General features: G+C 56.4%; 1 protein-coding gene across 3 annotated transcripts in view; it reads right to left on the bottom strand.

The window, feature by feature from the left end:
* MTCL2 (microtubule crosslinking factor 2) overlaps window positions 1-12,749 on the bottom strand; it is a 72,524-nt gene extending 59,775 nt beyond the window's left edge. For all 3 annotated transcript variants that reach the window (XR_009497744.1, XM_059898522.1, XM_059898523.1), the window contains exon 1: window positions 11,968-12,749. Coding sequence is in view for 2 of the 3 variants with exons in the window: in XM_059898522.1 (XP_059754505.1) it covers window positions 11,968-12,642 (675 nt within the window). In the remaining variant the exon portion in view is untranslated. The remainder of the gene's footprint in view (window positions 1-11,967) is intronic.
* Window positions 12,750-16,635: the final 3,886 nt, after the last annotated feature.

Below are 16,635 nucleotides of genomic sequence, written 5' to 3'. Positions count from 1 at the left end.
CAACTACTGAAGCCCGCACACCTGGAGCCCATGCTCCGCAACAAGAGAAGCCCCCGCAATGAGAAGCCCGCGCACCGCAACAAAGAGTGGCCCCCGCTCACCACAGCTAGAGGAAAGCCCGCATGTGGCAACAAAGACCTAACGCAGCCAAAATAAATAAATAAAAATAAAATTTAAATAAATTAATTAATAAATAAAATGTTCCAGGGAATTCCCTGGCGGTCCAGTGGTTAGGACTCGGTGCTTCCACTGCTGTGGACCCAGGTTCGATCCCAGGTCGGGGAACTAAGTTCCTGCAGGCCGTTCGGTGCGGCCAAAGCAAAATAAAATGTTCCAGGAAAGAATGCTTTCTGCAGGAAACCTACAGGAATGTAAGATGATTAATCTCTGCACAATGAGGACAGAAGCGGGGGTGAGATGTGGGGCTACTGGAACACTCGCAGTGACTCCAGATGCCTGGGTCTGATGGAACTGGTCTGGAAAAGTAGATGGTGAGAAGGTCTCCCGACCCATGGGGCTGGAGGTGAAAGTGACCAAACACGAAGCCCCTCTGCAGAAACACAGCAAGCAGCAATGGGTGGGTGAGCCTCAGCAACAGCTCCCAGCTGGCCCACAGGGGACAGGGAAGGAACCAGGGAGACAGGAGGCTCCTGAAGGCACGAGGAGGCAGCCTCTTACCAGCCACCAAGGAAGAGACTGTTCCAGCGCAGAGGTCCCCTGGCCAACTCCCACCCAAGAGAATCAGCCCCCACAGGGCTAGGGTGGACCCTGGGAGGGGCCTGTTCACCCAGCGTCCCCAGGGAACTCTGATCTGGGCCCTGCACAACACATTCTAGAAACCCTGGGATACTAAGGTTGGGTCGGGAGCAGGGAGCCGGGGTCTCAGCCCACCCAGCTCTGACAGGGACTCTGCACTGCCTGGGTCTCCTTCCATTCTGCATCTGTCTCCCACCTCCTCACTGCTCCACCTCAAATGCCACCTCCACCAAGAAGCCTCCCTGGCTACCTCAGAGCACAGCCGTTTTGTATGAACAATTAGTGAGTAACTATGGTGGGCCAGATTCATCACCAAATCACTGGATTTAGTCCCCATGATGGTCAGTCTGCTCCCCACTAATCTGTTCTTCACTTAGTACATGGAGTGATTTTTTGTAAACTGCTACTCTCCTGTTTAAGACCCTCCAATGATCGCCAAAATCTGGAAACAACCTAAATGTCCCTCAACTGGTGAATGGCTAAACAGTGGTACATCCATATAATGGAATACTACTCAGCAATAAAAAGGAAGGAAATGCCAATACCCACAACCACGTGGTTGGAGCCCAAATGCATTATACTAAGTGAAGGAAGTCAGACTCCGTTGGCTACGTACGGTATTAAGCCATTTCCATGGCACTCTGGAACAGGCAAGACTATAGGGACAGAAAACAGATCAGTGGTTGCAAGGGGCTGGGGGAGGAAGGAGGAACTGACTACAAAGGGACACGGGGGAATTTTGGGGGTCGATGGTTCTGTCTTGATTGTGGTGGTGGTTAACAGAGCTGTGTGCATTTGTCAAAACTCATTTCATGGTATGTAAACCACCGGACCTGAAAGCAAAACAGAAGCCTGATCCCGCCTACCTGTCCATCTTCATCTCTCCCCATTCCTCCTCTTGTTGGCTACACTCTAGCCACTCGGGTCTTCTCCCAGCATCCAGAAGACATCTTGCCTGTCCTACCTCTAAGCCTCTGCCTGGATTCCCCTCCCCTGCATCTCCCACTACCGGCTCCCCGTCCTACTTGAAGCCTCCAATTAAATGTCACCTCCTCAGAGAAGCCTTCCAGACCCTTCTAAGCCCATTGTGTCCATCTCAACCCTGTGTTTCTTTCAAGGAGCGTATCACAGGTCCCAGCCCAACTGCGTCCCTGCCCAATTTCAAACCTTACCCAAATTTATCACCTCCTGCCCAGGTTCTAGGGACCCAACCCACCAATGGGCAACAGACGCAGGAAGAATGACTGCTGAGCTAAGGGACCCAGAACCTTCACTCTGCGGGAGCCTCTGCCTGGCCCGCCTTCTCCCACACCACCCTGCCCCCCACGGTCCCTCCCTCAGGCCAAAGCCCAGGCTGCCTGCCCATCTGCCACCCTGGCTCTGGCCCGGGCCACTCACCCTAGCCCGGAAGGGCTGACCTGCAGTTTGGGCCAGCAGTGGCCACAAGGGCGGCATGCCAGCCCCCCGAGAGGCCAGCGCAGCCATCTGCTGGCCCTTCTGCCTGTCCTCCAGGGTCTGTCAAGGCTCCAGATGAGATCTTCACACTTGGACCCCAAGGAGGGCAGAAGGCTCTGCAGAGCTCCACTTCCCTCCCAGCTCAAAAGCCAAGACTGTGGGAGTAGCAGCAGGCGGAGGGGAACCCAGAGACTCCATCCCTTCATGAGCAGGGACACTGAGCCTAGAGCGGGACTGGGGACAACCCCATAGTCCCCCAGACTGAACAGAGTCAAGCAGGGAGGGACTCTGGGCTCCCGCCTCCCAGCTTAGCCTCCTTGCCTGGAGGCTCGGCTCTAGTTTTAGGGGAGTCAGGGTCAAAGGTCCTGGAAGAGGAGGGCCAGGATCCCAGACAGGCACAGCCATGCTACACAATGCCCCCTCCCACTGGCATGGAGGCTGCCTGGTCCCAGTGACCCACAGGGTCATGAGGGAAGACAGGTCCTGAACTTACCTCTCAGACAGCAAAAAACAGTAACAGGCACTGAGCTCGCTGAGCACTCCCCCCGTGCCAGGCATGTGCCAGGTAGCACATACTATCTCACTGTATCCCCAGCCACCCCACTGACTGGTGAGGAACTGAGGTCAGAAAGGTCAACTCAAAGTCACAGTTCAATGGCACAGCCAGGATTTGACTACAATTTGAGCTCTAGTAAACTAGACTAGACAGTCTCTATAATGGGACAATAGTGAGAATCATAATAGCTAACATTTACAAGGATTTACCATGTGCCAGACACCGGGCTGAGCTCTGAATGAATGTCTGTTATCTCAATGACAGTCCCTTTGAGGAAAGTGCTATTACTTTATGCCCATTTTACAGATAAGCAAACAGAGGCTCAGGAAGATGAAGGCTCCAAAGGCAATCAGGAGTGAGCCTCCCAGATGTGGCACAGCTCTGCGCACGAGACCACAGACACTCTCTCTGGTGGGGAGCTGTGTGTGTGTGTGCGTGCGTGGAGGGGGTGGGCAGGGAGGAGATGCCCAGAGACCACTGCCCACCAAGGCCAGGCCTGGCTTGTCACTGCCCCATTCCAGGCCTCACGCGCCAGAGCAGGGAGACCTCCACAGTCCCTGATGCCTCTGGGGGGCACTCACAGGGGGGACACCTGACAGTGTCCCTCCTGTCCTTTCTCTGTTGACAGGAAGGAAGGCAGCTTTTGGATCTGGATGTGTTTAAAACATCCCCCAAAGGGCTTCTGGGCTACAGCCAAATATCTGAGCAAAGAGCATCACGAGACCCCAGTCCTTCTGCCTCTTGCCACTTGTAGGCTGTGTGACCTTTGGCAAGCCCTTTAACCTCTCTGAGCCTCAGTTTAATTACACTTGTGTGAAAGGAAGGGGTTAAGTCCCACCCTGGTAAGATCCCTGCCCTCATGCAGAGCACACAGGGGGAGGGGCTGGAGTGAAACCTGTAATTATCCCATTAATAATCTAATTACTGTAGAGGTAAATGCCCCAAAGGAGCCTATAGGAAGCCCCTACGTGTCTAACACAGGAGCCTGGCCTGGAGCTGAACACATGAAGGTGGAGGAGGAAACCAAGGGAGGCGGGAGGGAACTACAGTACAAAGGCCCCCCGCAGTGGGAAGAATTCAGGGATAGAGGCTTGGGGTGCATGGAGCACTCAGAACTTGGGTGAAGCAGGGGTGAGGTGAGGCTGAGAAAGGCAGGACCACACAGGCCACCCAGGCACTTGGGCAGGGCCCAGGATGGGTGTGGAGGGGAGAGGCTGATGCAACTGACCCAGAAGATCCCATGTGGATCTGGGGCAAAACCAGGTGAAAGATGTTTAACTGGTCCAGCCTAGCCACAGGACCCAAAACAGTTTTTCTATTGGAGCCCGAGCTTCTCTTTGCGGTGCAGGCAATGGGAGATTATTCACCCCAGTCTTAGAATGTGGGACCCCAAAGGCAACCCTCCATCAGCAAAGGAGGATCAGCATCCCCATTTTACAGATGAAGAGACTGAGGCTTATAAAGGCAAAGCTCATAGAGGAAAAGGCAGAACCAGGATTCAAGCCCAGGTGGGCTCAGCTCTAGACCACAGTGCTCTTCACCACCTTGGACCCCAGAGAAGGGAAAGGCTGGCCTGCTGCTCCCACCTTCTCTGACTCCCTGCCATTCCTCAGGGAGGCCAGTGCTATCTGCTGACCTGTGGGTCTCCAGTGAATGCCAGGGCCAGCCTGGCCCAGAACACCCCAGAGTCTCTAGCTCTTTCCTCACCCCAGCTCCAAGTTCCTTCTGGCACCAGAAGGAAGAGAATGTGACTGCAGATGAGGTCACGCCTATGGGGCACCCGGGGCAATGACCTTAGTAATAAGCTTGGCTGCTGGTCAGGCCTCTGCTTAGAACTTAGCCAAGCCCCTCCCCTGCGGAACTCTCTCTGCCCCAGAGGCTACACAGGACATGGGGCTCCCTCCCTTCCGCTGTGCCCAGGACAGTGCTGGATGTGCCATATACTTGAATACTAATCCTCCCAAGTGCTCTGCAAGAAAGGGATTAAGTTCCCATTTTACAGATAGGAAGACTGAGGCTTGATGAGGGGGCCTTGCACATGGGGTTCATGTACAGGGAGGCGGTGACAAAGCAAGGGTTGGTCCCAGACCTGATCCCAAAAGTGGAATTTGTCCACCTCCCTCCCGAGAGGCCCTGGGGCCTTGTGTCCGGTGCTACAGACATGGAAAGGAGGCAGCTCCTAGCTCTGCTATAGGTCAACACGGCCCCCTCCCAGCAAGGTGTTCACAATGCCTCAGCTCAGTTCGGCATTCAGTGCCCTTCCCCAGCAGGCCCAACTCCCCTTCCCCGCCTCTCCCTCACCACTGCCCCCTCCCACAACTCCCTCCAGCTCTTCTGTTTTAAGCCTGCAGCCGGCCTGCAGCCCACCTGCAGACCCTGATCACTGCCTTTCATTCAACCATGCAACAAATATTTATTGAGTCCCTACGATGTGCCAGGCACGGTCCCAGCAGCTGGACACAGAGGCAGTCATTCAAGGCTAACTCCTCAACTCTAATGCCTCCTCCTCCAGGAAGTCTTCCAGGTCCCTCCTCTGAGTGCTCACATGTCCTCCAACCTTCTCTATCCTGGCCTCCTTTTCCCAGGCAGAATCAGGCACCCTTTAGGGATGGCAGTGGCATGGTCCTCCACAGTCCCCAGCAAAGGGGGAGGAGGGAGGAGGCGGGAGATGAGGGCAAGCAGGAAATTCCGAGGAAATTAGAAGGGAGTTGCCCCTGGGCGCTGGCAGGCCTGACAATTGCTCCATTTCACTCAGCTCATTGGGCCCAGGCCCAAGTGCTGGGTGTCCGGGGCCTGAGGGCCTTTGGTGCATCTTCTCCACCTTGGTGACCTGCCAGCCCCTTATCTGCCTACATACCACTCAGCCCCAGCCAGGCTCCTAGGACCCCCAGATCCAGAAGACTGCAAAATCAAGCCCCTGCCACACTCCTCACTGTTCCCAGCAGCCTAGTGGAAGGAAGCCTCATGGAGGAGCTGAAAACAGTAGTTTGTACACATGAGCTCCAGGGAGACACGGGCCAGGATTTCCTGTGTTTCTGTGTAGCTGAAATGTCACAGCCAGTTTGTGTGTGTGTGTGTGTCTGGGTAACCTGGTCTGTGGGTCTTTGGCTCCTGTTAGCAAATGCTACAGGTCTGACATCTGAGTGCTCTGTGCTCGTGTCCTGCTTCTATGTACACAGCTACATGTCTTGCTCACGTGTGTCTCTTGGGTGTGTGTCTATGAGCCCCGGGCGTGCAAGGACCTCTGCTGCTTGCTCTCTTTGTGGAAGAGGCAGCGTGGGTGGCTGGGTGATGAGCTGTGTCTGAGCCCGCTTGGCAGGGGCGTATCTGTGGATCTCCACGGATGCGAGCACCTGTGTGTAATGACTCTGGGTGGGTTTGTGTGTGCGCCCGCATACACACGTGTGCTTCTGATATGTCTGATGGTGTCTCCAGGGTGTGTCCATCTCTGGGACATGGCCAAGTGTGTCTGGGGGTGTGTAAGTGTGTGTTTCTGAGCCAGCAGTCTCCTAGATGGTGTGAGTCTCTGTTGTGTCTGTTTGATAACTGCGGGTGTGATGAGACAGGAGGTGGTGTATCTTGCATGGGTTTGTGTACTTCTCTGAGCCGGTCTCCTCCCTAATAAGTCTGGAGGTGTGCTTCTGCAAACAGACAGCACAAGCATGTCCCTGGATGTGTATGTGAGACATGTGTGAGTGGTCGCGGATCTCTGAGCACACGCTGTGAATATGTGTACATGTGTTTGTGTGTGCAAGAAAGAGTGTGCCCAGGGACACAGGCCAAACCCCTCTGTAAGGAATGCTGGGAGCCCTGGTAGCTTCGTGGTCCCCCTAAGGCCTCAGCAGCAGCCGTCTCACCTTCTGCAGCTCATTCTCCATCTCGCTGGAGCTGCCCCCCTCCCCCCATGACAGGCGACCAGCTGAGGATCCTTAAAGACCCAGTTCTCAGAGCAGCTTCTTTCAGGCCACCTCTCAGCTGCCACAGGGAGGGCTGGGACTCACGGCAGGGACTAGCCAGGAGCTTTGCTGACCATGGTGACCACTCCTCTCCCCCCCACAGTGACAGATATACTGGAGTCCTCCCCCTACAGCTCCCAGGAACTGAGAGCTTCACAACTTGTGGGTTACTGCCCCAGACACCTGGCACAGGGCCTGGTACCTAGGAGGCACTTGGAAAATATGTGTTGAATGAATGAATGAATGAATGTCTGGAGAAGCAGGTATGGGAATGGTGACAACCAGGACAGGCACTAACATTTACTGTGCACTAGATCTATATCATCACTCAGAAAAGGGTCCCCATGACCCTGGGGCAGGCATGCTTATCGCCCATTTTTCAGAAGGAAAAACAGACTCTGAAAGACTGAGAATCTCACTCAGAGTCACACAGCTTATAACTGGCAAAACCAGACAAGAACCCTGCTCTGGGAAACTTGGAGGCACAAGCTGCCTCCTGCATGGGAGAGGGTGGAAGAGAGACTGGGGAAGGGAGCTCCTTGGGGTTGTCTAGTGAGGTTCCCAAGTATATCAGCTGTGCAATCTTGGGCACATTACATAACCTCTCGGTTTCCTCATCTGTCAAATGGGTCTGATATCAGAACCCTCCACACAGGATTGCTGTGAGGAGTAAAGGACTTACTTAACCCAGAGCCTGGCACACTGGAAATGATCTAATAGTTGATAGCATTTGTGAGCAAGAACCACAGAAGGCCGGAGATCAGTGGTCTGGGGGTCTCCTGGCCAGCTCTAACATTCCAGCACTCTGGATTCCAACCCAACCATTATCTAACCCTTAAGTCTTGATCCAAACCCCCACCACTTCCTCCAAGACCTCAGATCCCTGGTCCCAATCACACTTTCTACTGGTGCAGGGTACATATTCATGTACACACACACAGGCACATGTCCCCCACACACCGCCTGCAGGCTCCAGGTTCTCGGCCCCAGCAGATGTCATTCTCTACTTGGTGCCAACAAGTCTTAGCCTGGAGCCCTGCACACAACAGAATTCCTCTCAACAACCTATGTCCCAGACTAGACACGCTGTTAGCAACCACAAGCTCATGCTCCAGTCGGACTGTAGAAAGAACAGGACCCAGAGTTAGACCAACCAGGTTTGGAATCCTGGCTGTGTGACCAGGAGCCTCCATTTACCCAACTGTATAATGGGAACTGGAGGGGAATTAGATGCTTCCTCTGGGCCCTTCTGGCTGACATCTAGATTGGCTACACTTCAAACACTCACATGTAGAACCTCCAAGGAGGTGGGGAGGCCTCGCTTCATGAAGCCCACACAGCATGGAATGTGATCACTCCTTCCTGTCCTCCTCGGAGCAGTTCCTGATTTATCAACATCCTAAAGCTAGGGGGATCCCCCCTCCTGGCTTCTCCCAGCTCCCTCAAGAATGAAGGCTTTGACATCCTATCTGCTCATTGGCTAACAATAATAACAATTCCCTAAAAGATGAGGGATTTCACTGCTTGCAAAATGTCTTATCTATTCACACCTCCCTGATTCCTGAAAACAATCCTATGAAGTTGCCCAGGCAGGTTTCATCATCTTCATTTTATAGATGGAAAAAAAAAAAAAAAAAAAAGAGCTCAGAGAGGCCAAGTGACTTGCTCATGGCCACACAGTAAATGGCAGAGTCAGGTCTCTAGACCAGGTCTTTGGGCTCCAACGCTCAGATTCTTCCATCCACACCAGGTGGGTTCCCAGCATGTCCTCAAAAGATGCATGGGCAACAGTTAGTGGTGATGGGGAGATGGAAGACTTCAGACCACCAGGGTTTTGAAGGTCAAACAGTCCATGTGTCTGCCCTGCAGCCAAAGCTGTCTCTTAGAATCCTGGAACCTTAAAAGTTAATAACCTGCAGACTTCCTTGGCTGAGGTCAGGCAACTCAACTACAGCCTCCACATAAATATCCTCCTCAAGTAATCACAACCACCACATTTTGTGTCGTTTACCAGCTGCTTTCCACAAACCCCATGTCTTTATCCAACATGCAAGGTTGAATAACTCTGAATAACTCAACGGACAGCAAGCTCACTCCCTTCTCTGTAGCAGCTCCTTCTATCGTCTCACTGAGAGAGAGCTGCCCCATTTCCACTTTTTCCACTCGGGCCCCAGAGTAAGCCTCATGCCACAGGAGATCTGCCGTCACCCGCAAGGTCTTCCCCAGTTGATGGTTCCCAGTGCCGCCCACCAGCTGGGAGGTGAGCTCAAGCAGGGCCCCACTGGACTCAGTGGGACTCAACCCAAGGCAGCACGAGGCCTGCTGGGAACACACTGGGGATCTGAAGTCCTTCTCCTGGTAACTCAGATCCTGCATCTTAGAAGCAAAGTGGCCCAGAGGGGCAGGAAACACGTCAAGAGTACAAGGTACTCTTACTCCAAGCCTGGCTGCCTGGACAACTGGCTCTGGGACCTGGAACAAGTCCCCTCCCCGCTGTGGCCACAGTTTACCCATCTGTAGAATGAACAAAACAATACCTCCTGTAATAGCCTCTGCATCTATGGCCCACATCCATGGCCTCTAGATTTTCATCTTGCCTCTGAGAGGCTGGCAGCTGGAGAGAAGTTCAGGGACTGACCCATGTATACACAGTGGTAACCGCACAATCTGGTCCTGCTCACCTCTCCATCCAATCTCCTTCCTCTCTCCAGCCTTGGCACTGATCCTCGAAATCCACGAGCTTTTTCCTACTTCCCTTGGCCTGGAATGGTCTTACTCCAGCTTCTTATTCAGCTGGCTCCATCTCATCCTTCAGCCCCTGGCCTCCCTTAGCACCCCTAGCCCCAGCTTCATGTGCTCTCGGCACACTGTGTCCCTCCCCACCCTTATCACGATCTGTACTGTGACGTAGTGTATGACTATTGTTTAATCTCAGTCTCCCCCACTAGATGAACAGCTCCATGAAAACAGACACTTCATCCTCTCCCATGGCTGTATCCTCAGATCTGCGCTAGTGTCTGGTACACAGTAGGCCTTAAATAAGTAGTTGGTGAATGAATGAATGAGGGGCTGGGACTGCTTCAGGTGAGGAGGAGGATCTATTCTGCCCCCATGGAGTCCACAAGAGAACATGATAAGCGCCCACGGAAATGTGTCACATACCACTTGAGAATAGCAGTGATGGAAATTACCCTCATCTGAGGCTCGCTACATGCCAGGCGCTCTAGTGGTGTTTGCACACATAACTCATTTAACCCTTAAGGCTGGAAGATGTGTGATGTCCCTTTATACAACGAGGAAACTGAGGTCCAGAGACATTAAGTAACTGGCCCAAGATCACACAGCCAGGAAGGCACAGACCCCAGATCTAACAGTGGCCTAAGGCCTGCACGTGAAGCCAGAAACACTGCATGAATGGGGGAAATTGAGGCTGCACCCTGACCCAGGCAGTGGGAGGTCCCCAGCCTGGCCCTGGCCCCTGTGAGACCTTAGGCTCAATCCCCAACCTTCTGGAACTATTTTCCATCTTAACAGTCATGGGTGGCTCACAGGGACTCCAGAGCTCTGCCTGTTGACTTCCTGGAATGAACAGGAGCCCACAGGGGTGGGTGTGTGAGACCCTAAAGCAAAGCTCTATGGCCCATCTTCCCTTGCCAGGGGGAGCAGTTGGGGCCAGGAGGCAGGAGTGAGGAGCTCAGGGTCCGAGTTTAGAGCAGCTCAGGCAAGGAGTGCTGGAAGCAGCTCAGAGCACCAACTGGGCAGGGCCAGGCCTCCTTCTGGCTTGTCTCCCTCCTCTTACCCACCCTCCACTTGTCTTCTCCTCACCACTGGCTTTTGAATACTATAGGAGCTGACTGAACCCCTGATTGTCAACAGCGAATGGGGTCTTTAGGAAGGCTTACCCTCCCAATTAACAGATGAGAAAACTAAGCCCTGGCCTGAGGAAAGGTTAGAGGCTAAAGGGGTAGATTATTCTGATTCAGACAGACCCTGTCCTTCTATTCTACAACAGTTACTAAACGTACACTGGAGAGCAGATGCTGGGGAAAATAGGGAGGGGGAGACACAGTTAAGTAAGACCTTACAAACTCTAATGAGAGAGAAACCCTTTTGGCCAGAAGAGCTACAGTGCAAAGCTAAGTGTTGCTGGGCAGACATAAACTAGCCGAGTGCCGTGAACTCGGTGGCTCTTGGCCAGGGGTGCTCTGGGTATTGTGCCAGGACATCAACTAATAAAAGTAGGTACATTTCAGCCTCTTCCAAACCATGCCCAGCCAGTGGCGGCAGAACCCATGAAGCTTCCCAGGCCAATATCGACACACAGGGCTGGGCTGTCCCTAAAGCTGCCTCGGTGCCAGGCAGCGGGCAGACAGAGCCTGGCCTGCACCCAGCAGGTGCTTATGTCCACCGAAAGCGTGAAGGCCAAGCCTGCTCTCCCGGGGAAGCTCTCAGGTCCCCAGCACCCCCAGCCAAAGGAAAGGCCCCTTTCAGATGTCAGTTTCCCTCCTCTCACTGGGAACATGGGAAGGAGATGGGCACTGCCGTGGGGCACCAGTGCAGCTGCTGTGTGTACAGGGCCTGTCCCAAACTGGGCAGAAGATAATACCCTGGGATTTAGGAAGCTGCCTCTGAACCGGTTCTCCCACGACATCATCCTCCCAGGCTGTGGGACCGTTAGGGCGGAAGTCGGACTCTAGCCAAGGGGATGTTCCCAGATGTCAATGCTTTCAAACCGGACCCGCCCTGAAAGGCAGGCAGGGACAGGCCTGAGCCAGGAAAGCCCTGGGTAAAGACTCAGGATGGTGTTCTGGCCTCTCCTTGGCAGGGGATGGCCACAGGTCTCCCTGGCAGCACGGCACACCAGTGCCTGTCCCAGAAAGGAGAGCCGCCAAAGGCCTGGCCTCTGGCTTGGGGGTGGAGGCTCTGAGCAGCTGAATCAGAGGTCCAGCCCCTCACTAAGTACCCACCCCCATCCCAAGTACCGCATCTAGGCATCCTCCAAAGTACTTTTCTCAAGACCCCCTTCCCAAATCAGGGTCCTTTGGGCAGTCTCCTCTTCCAGGTTCCTTCCTCAGGAGAAGGTGTCCCAGATACAATGGGAAGCGGGATGTGACGGAGCCCCTGAGGGTTTAGGCCCCTTTCCCAGCTCGTGCGGTGGGACAGCGGGCCGGCTGGTGCCTCAGGCCGGTGGGGCTGACACTCGCGCCTCCCCGCGGCCTCCCTTTCCCGCACCAGCGCCCTCACCTTGAGATAGTCGTTTTCTGAGCGCAGCTCCTCCAGCTCTCGCACGAAGCCGCCGGGCCCGCAGTCCAGCATCTCCTCGGTGAGGTCGGAGAAGGCGAGCGAGGCACTGAGTGGCAGGCGGCTGCTCCCCACCGACGACGCGGCCACCGACGGCTCCTCGGGGGAGGCGGGGGGCCGCGGAGGCTGTTGTGCGGACGGCGCGGGCTGGGACGGCTGCCCGGTGCGGGCGCCCCCCGGGCCCCCGGCCGCTGACTCGGCGTCGCTGCTCAGCGCCAGCTCCAGGCCCAGCAGGCGCGCCTCCTCCGACGCGCAGTCCGACACCTCCGAGCTGCTGTCGGTGAGGCTGGGCGGCGGTGGCGGCGGTCGCGGCCCGGTCCCCGGACGCGGACGGCCCTTGGCGCGGACCCCGGTGCGGACACCGGCCACCCGGGTCCCTGAGCCCCGCGCCCCGGACGCCACCGCACGCCCCTTCTTGTCGGGCCGCGCCGAGGACGCGGCGCTGCAGGCGGCGGCTGCGCCCGGGCCTGGGCCGCGGCGGCCCTTGGCCAGCGACCAGCCGGCCACGTCCTTGGGCCGGGCCGGCGACGGCGCGCGGTGGCTCTTCTTCCTCTCCGGAGCGGGAGCGGGCGGGGGGCCGCAGCCCCGAGCCGGGGACTCCCCCGCCGGCACCTCCATCGCGGCCTCCCTCGGCCTCAGCGAGCGGCGCGCATGGCCCGGGCCCGCCCGGCCTCCGCGCCCCGTGGGAGGCTCCTGGCGCCCCTCCGGCCGCTGGGGCCGCGGCTCCTCTCGGCCCACCTCAGCCCCCCGGCTGCGCTCTGGCCCCGACCCCCGCCGCACGGTCTCTCCGCTGCCCTGGGCTCGGAGAGAGCGGCCCGATCGCCTCCAGGCGCCCCGGCTCCGGCTCCGGCTCCGCCCGGCGCCCGCCCCTTCGGCCTCGCCGCGCCCCCGGAGCCCGCCCGGGCCCCGGCTGCCTGCACGCCGATCGCTCTCTCGGGCTCCGAGTCCGGCTGCGGCCCGGGCCCCGGCTCCGCCCGGCGCGGCCCGCCCCCCGCGCAGCCCCGCCAGCTCCCCGCCCCGCCGCCTCGGCTCGGGGGCGCGCGGCTCCGCGAACAAAAGGCGGACGCGGCGGGAGCGGCAGGGAGGGACACAGGCAGCGAGCGAGGGAGGGATCTGCGAAGCAACAGCGACCCCCTCGAGGGTCAGGCGGGCCGGGGCTGCCGTGGCCCGGGCTCCCTTCCCCTCCGCTCCGCCGCCGCCCCCTCCCCTGCTGGCCTGGGGAACGCACCCGGCGGAGGCGACCCTGCTCCCCTCGTCCGCGCAGGGGTCGCGCGAGCGGCGAGAGGGGGGACTCCTAGGTAGAGGCCGGGTGGACCTCAGATCGCGGGAGCCAGCATCCATATACACGCCGAGCACCTCGCCCCTCGAGGCTGTGCAGAGCGTGCGCGAACTCCGCCCCCCTGAACCTCGCAGAGCAAGACCGATTATCCCAATGTACAGATGGGTAAACTGAAGCCTAGGGAAGACAGGCGATCAGCCCACGGTTAGCGGCAGAGCCGGGATGGAAGCCAGACCTCGCGCCTCCAGGGCGTGCTCCGCATCTTCTGGCTTGGCTTCCCTCTCACAGTCGTGGGGAGCGTCGGGCCCTGGGTGCATGCCCGGCTCTGCACGCCGTGACCGGCTTGTGATCCCAGGCATACTCCCTCCTCCCCTGACCCCGGTCTCAGGTTCTGCAGGGCTAAAATGGAGGCGACCCGTTCTCAGGAGTCAGACCAGCGGATGCTTTGGGAATAGGTTTTGGCTCCCGTGGGGGCTGGTCCGAGCTGGACACGGTTGCCCTGATCCCCACACGTCCCCCACAGGAACAACTCCGGATAACCCCGGAGCCCCGGCTCTGGTGGGTGTCGTTTCTTTCCTTCCAGAACTGTGCTCCTGTGTTGTTGATTTTCCCTTGTGTCTGTCACGTCTTCTCCGCCCCCGCTCCTCGCTGCTACTCCCTGTCGCCACCGAGCCGCTGCTGGGCAGAGCCACTTGAAGTCCTTTGGCTGCCCGGCGGGCAGGCGCTCACTCTCAGGGTAGCACCCCCTGGCGGGCGTGGGGGGCAAGGCTGGTGTTTACCGGTCTGCAGCCTCTTCTTCCTCCCTCTATTCCCCTTCCTTTCCTTTTCCTCCTCCTTCTCCCCCTTTCCTCCTTTCTTTTCCATTTCTCTCTTTCCCTCCTCTTCCTCTTCCCCCAAACCTGTTGCTTCACCTCCTCCTGCCCTTGACACACAGCTGGCCCAGGTCCACTCTGTTTCTGTGCCACCTGCCCCGCAGCGGTGAATACACTCCCGGGGTATGCCCTCTCCCGGTGAGGCACGGCTTCATCCCCATCTAGGTGTGTCTAGGTGTGTAAGTGCCCCCTCTATCCTCGGATCCTTCCTCTGGGTGCCCCCCACGGAGCCAGGTAAGGAGCAGGGCCACTCAGCAGGTTCTCTGCAAACACTTCTTCAGGGGCATTTCCACCCCCGTCCTGGCAAGGCACCTGCTCCCCTGCCCCCACTGACTGTCCACTCACCCAGTCCACAGGCACCAGGTGGGACCCTGAGGGACACAGTGGTGGACTTGTCAATGGTGAGTTCCTGACCTCATGGAGCACACGGTAAAGGGAGGAGATGAGCCACAAAAGACTCACCACAAACAGGATGGCATGGCATTTCACAGGGGCAAGGGCCAGGGTAAGCCCTCCTGCTTCCCGGGCCTCAGAAGACCCCACTTGGTTTAGTCTGATGTAACAGATGACAGGGTCCTTCTAGCTCTGATGTCCCCGTTTCTTGTAGACTGGTTCTGGCCTGGCACAGAGAGATGCTGTGTGGCTCTCGGAAATTGTTTACCCTCTCTGAACTTCAGTTTCTCCATCTATGCAGAACGTGGGCTTGGAGATGTTGGATGGTGGGAATCCCGGCAGGGGACATGCTACATAGAGCAGGCTGCTCAGCCACTCCTGACACACCCAGGGCCACACCAGCGGTGGCCTGGATCTCCCCATGTGGGCCTGGGCCCGAGTCCTGGCTCTACCACAAACCCTGTCTGGGTCCCAACACTCATGGCTGAGCAGGGGGGCTGATGGCCATTCCTGCTTTGAAGGTCTTTGGATTTGGGGAGCCATGAATCTACATTGCGGCCCCGGAAGAGCCCGGGGAGCAGCAAGGCCCTGGTGGGGAGGGGCCCAGGGCTTGGGTCAAGGTGGGGCTCTGGACTCAGGTCACACCAGGGAAACAGCGAAAGGAGTAAGACTAGCCAGGGGCCCAGAATTGGCTCCATGCAGGTGGGGAGGCCACCTGGGGTTTCCTGAGCCCTGGGCACTCATGCCAGGCTCTGTGCTCAACACTTCAGCAGAGGATCTCAGAAAGGTTAGGAACTTCTTGTGGCTGATTATATTTTCCAAAGACAGGCTCAGCAATATATAGCTCATCCCAATTATTCTTTTTTACAGTGTGGCAGTGACACTCTTCCAGTTGAGTGACGTGGTCTATGTTCCCTCTCCTTGAACCTGAGCAGACTTTTGTAACTGCCTCAACCAATAGAGAATGGCAAAAGCAACAGTGGGAAGCTAGGTCATAAAAGGCAATATGGCTCTTACAGCTCAATTTCTCTCTGCCTCTGTTTCTCTGTGTCTCTCAGTCTCTGTCTCTCTGTCTCTCTCTCTCTCAATCCACTCTCCCTTGGGACGCAGCCACCATGTTGGGAGGAAACCCAGGCCTCATGCAGAGGCCACGTGAAGGTGCTCCAGCCAACAACTCCAGCTCCAGTCCCCGCTAAGCCCCGGACATGTGAGAGAAGGAACTTTCAGATGATTCAGCCCCCAGCCTTGGAGCTGCCCCAGCTGATGCCAAGTGGAGCAGAAATGAGCTGTCCCAAACTGCAAAATATTGTTATTCTAAGCCACTAACTTAGGGGGTAGTTTGTTACGCAGCAATGGATAACTGGAATGCTTGTTCAAGGTCATACAGCTTGGAAGCGGCAGGGCTGGGGTTGATTGGAACCCAGGGCCATCCAGCTTCAGAGCCTGTTGTGCTGCACTGTTGGGTGGTGTCCAGCTCAGGCACACAGTGTGTGCCATATAAAGCTCTACTCCAGAAGGCATGAAGTGTTAAGTGATTCTAAGAATTATATATCAGATTGTACGAAATGAAGATGCTGATCACCCAGCGGAAAAACAGTTTATGTTCTCCCATTCAAGTGGCTAAATTGACCAACATGATGGAAACTGAATGGAGAGTAGGAAGGCTCCAAAAAGCAGGTGATTTTTTTTTTTTTAAAAATAAAGGTTCTGTTCCTTATACAAACCACTGGCTGAAGGAGAATTAGAAGAATTAGTAGGGAAACCTGCTTTTGTTGTTGTTGTTGCTGTTTTTGGCCGCACCACTTGGCATGCGGGAAGGATCTTAGTTCCCTGACCAGGGTTCGAACCCATGCCCTCTACAGTGGAAGCATGGATTCTTAACCACTGGGCCACCAGGGAAGTCCCAGAACCTGCTTTAAATAGGGTAGTCAGGGAGGCCTCTCTTAGGAGGTGACATTTAAACTGAGTTATTCAGTTTAAATGAGCCAGAATAAGAGAATGCCAGGCAGAGAGAACAGCAAGGGCAAAGGCTGAAGGAGGAACAAGCTTGATAGATGTTCAAGGAAG

Source organism: Balaenoptera ricei, chromosome 15, assembly GCF_028023285.1.
Source record: "Balaenoptera ricei isolate mBalRic1 chromosome 15, mBalRic1.hap2, whole genome shotgun sequence".
Classification (NCBI taxonomy): Eukaryota; Metazoa; Chordata; class Mammalia; order Artiodactyla; family Balaenopteridae; genus Balaenoptera; species Balaenoptera ricei.
The sequence above is the reverse complement of the archived record's forward strand: the minus strand, read 5'-3'. Positions and strand labels throughout refer to the sequence as shown.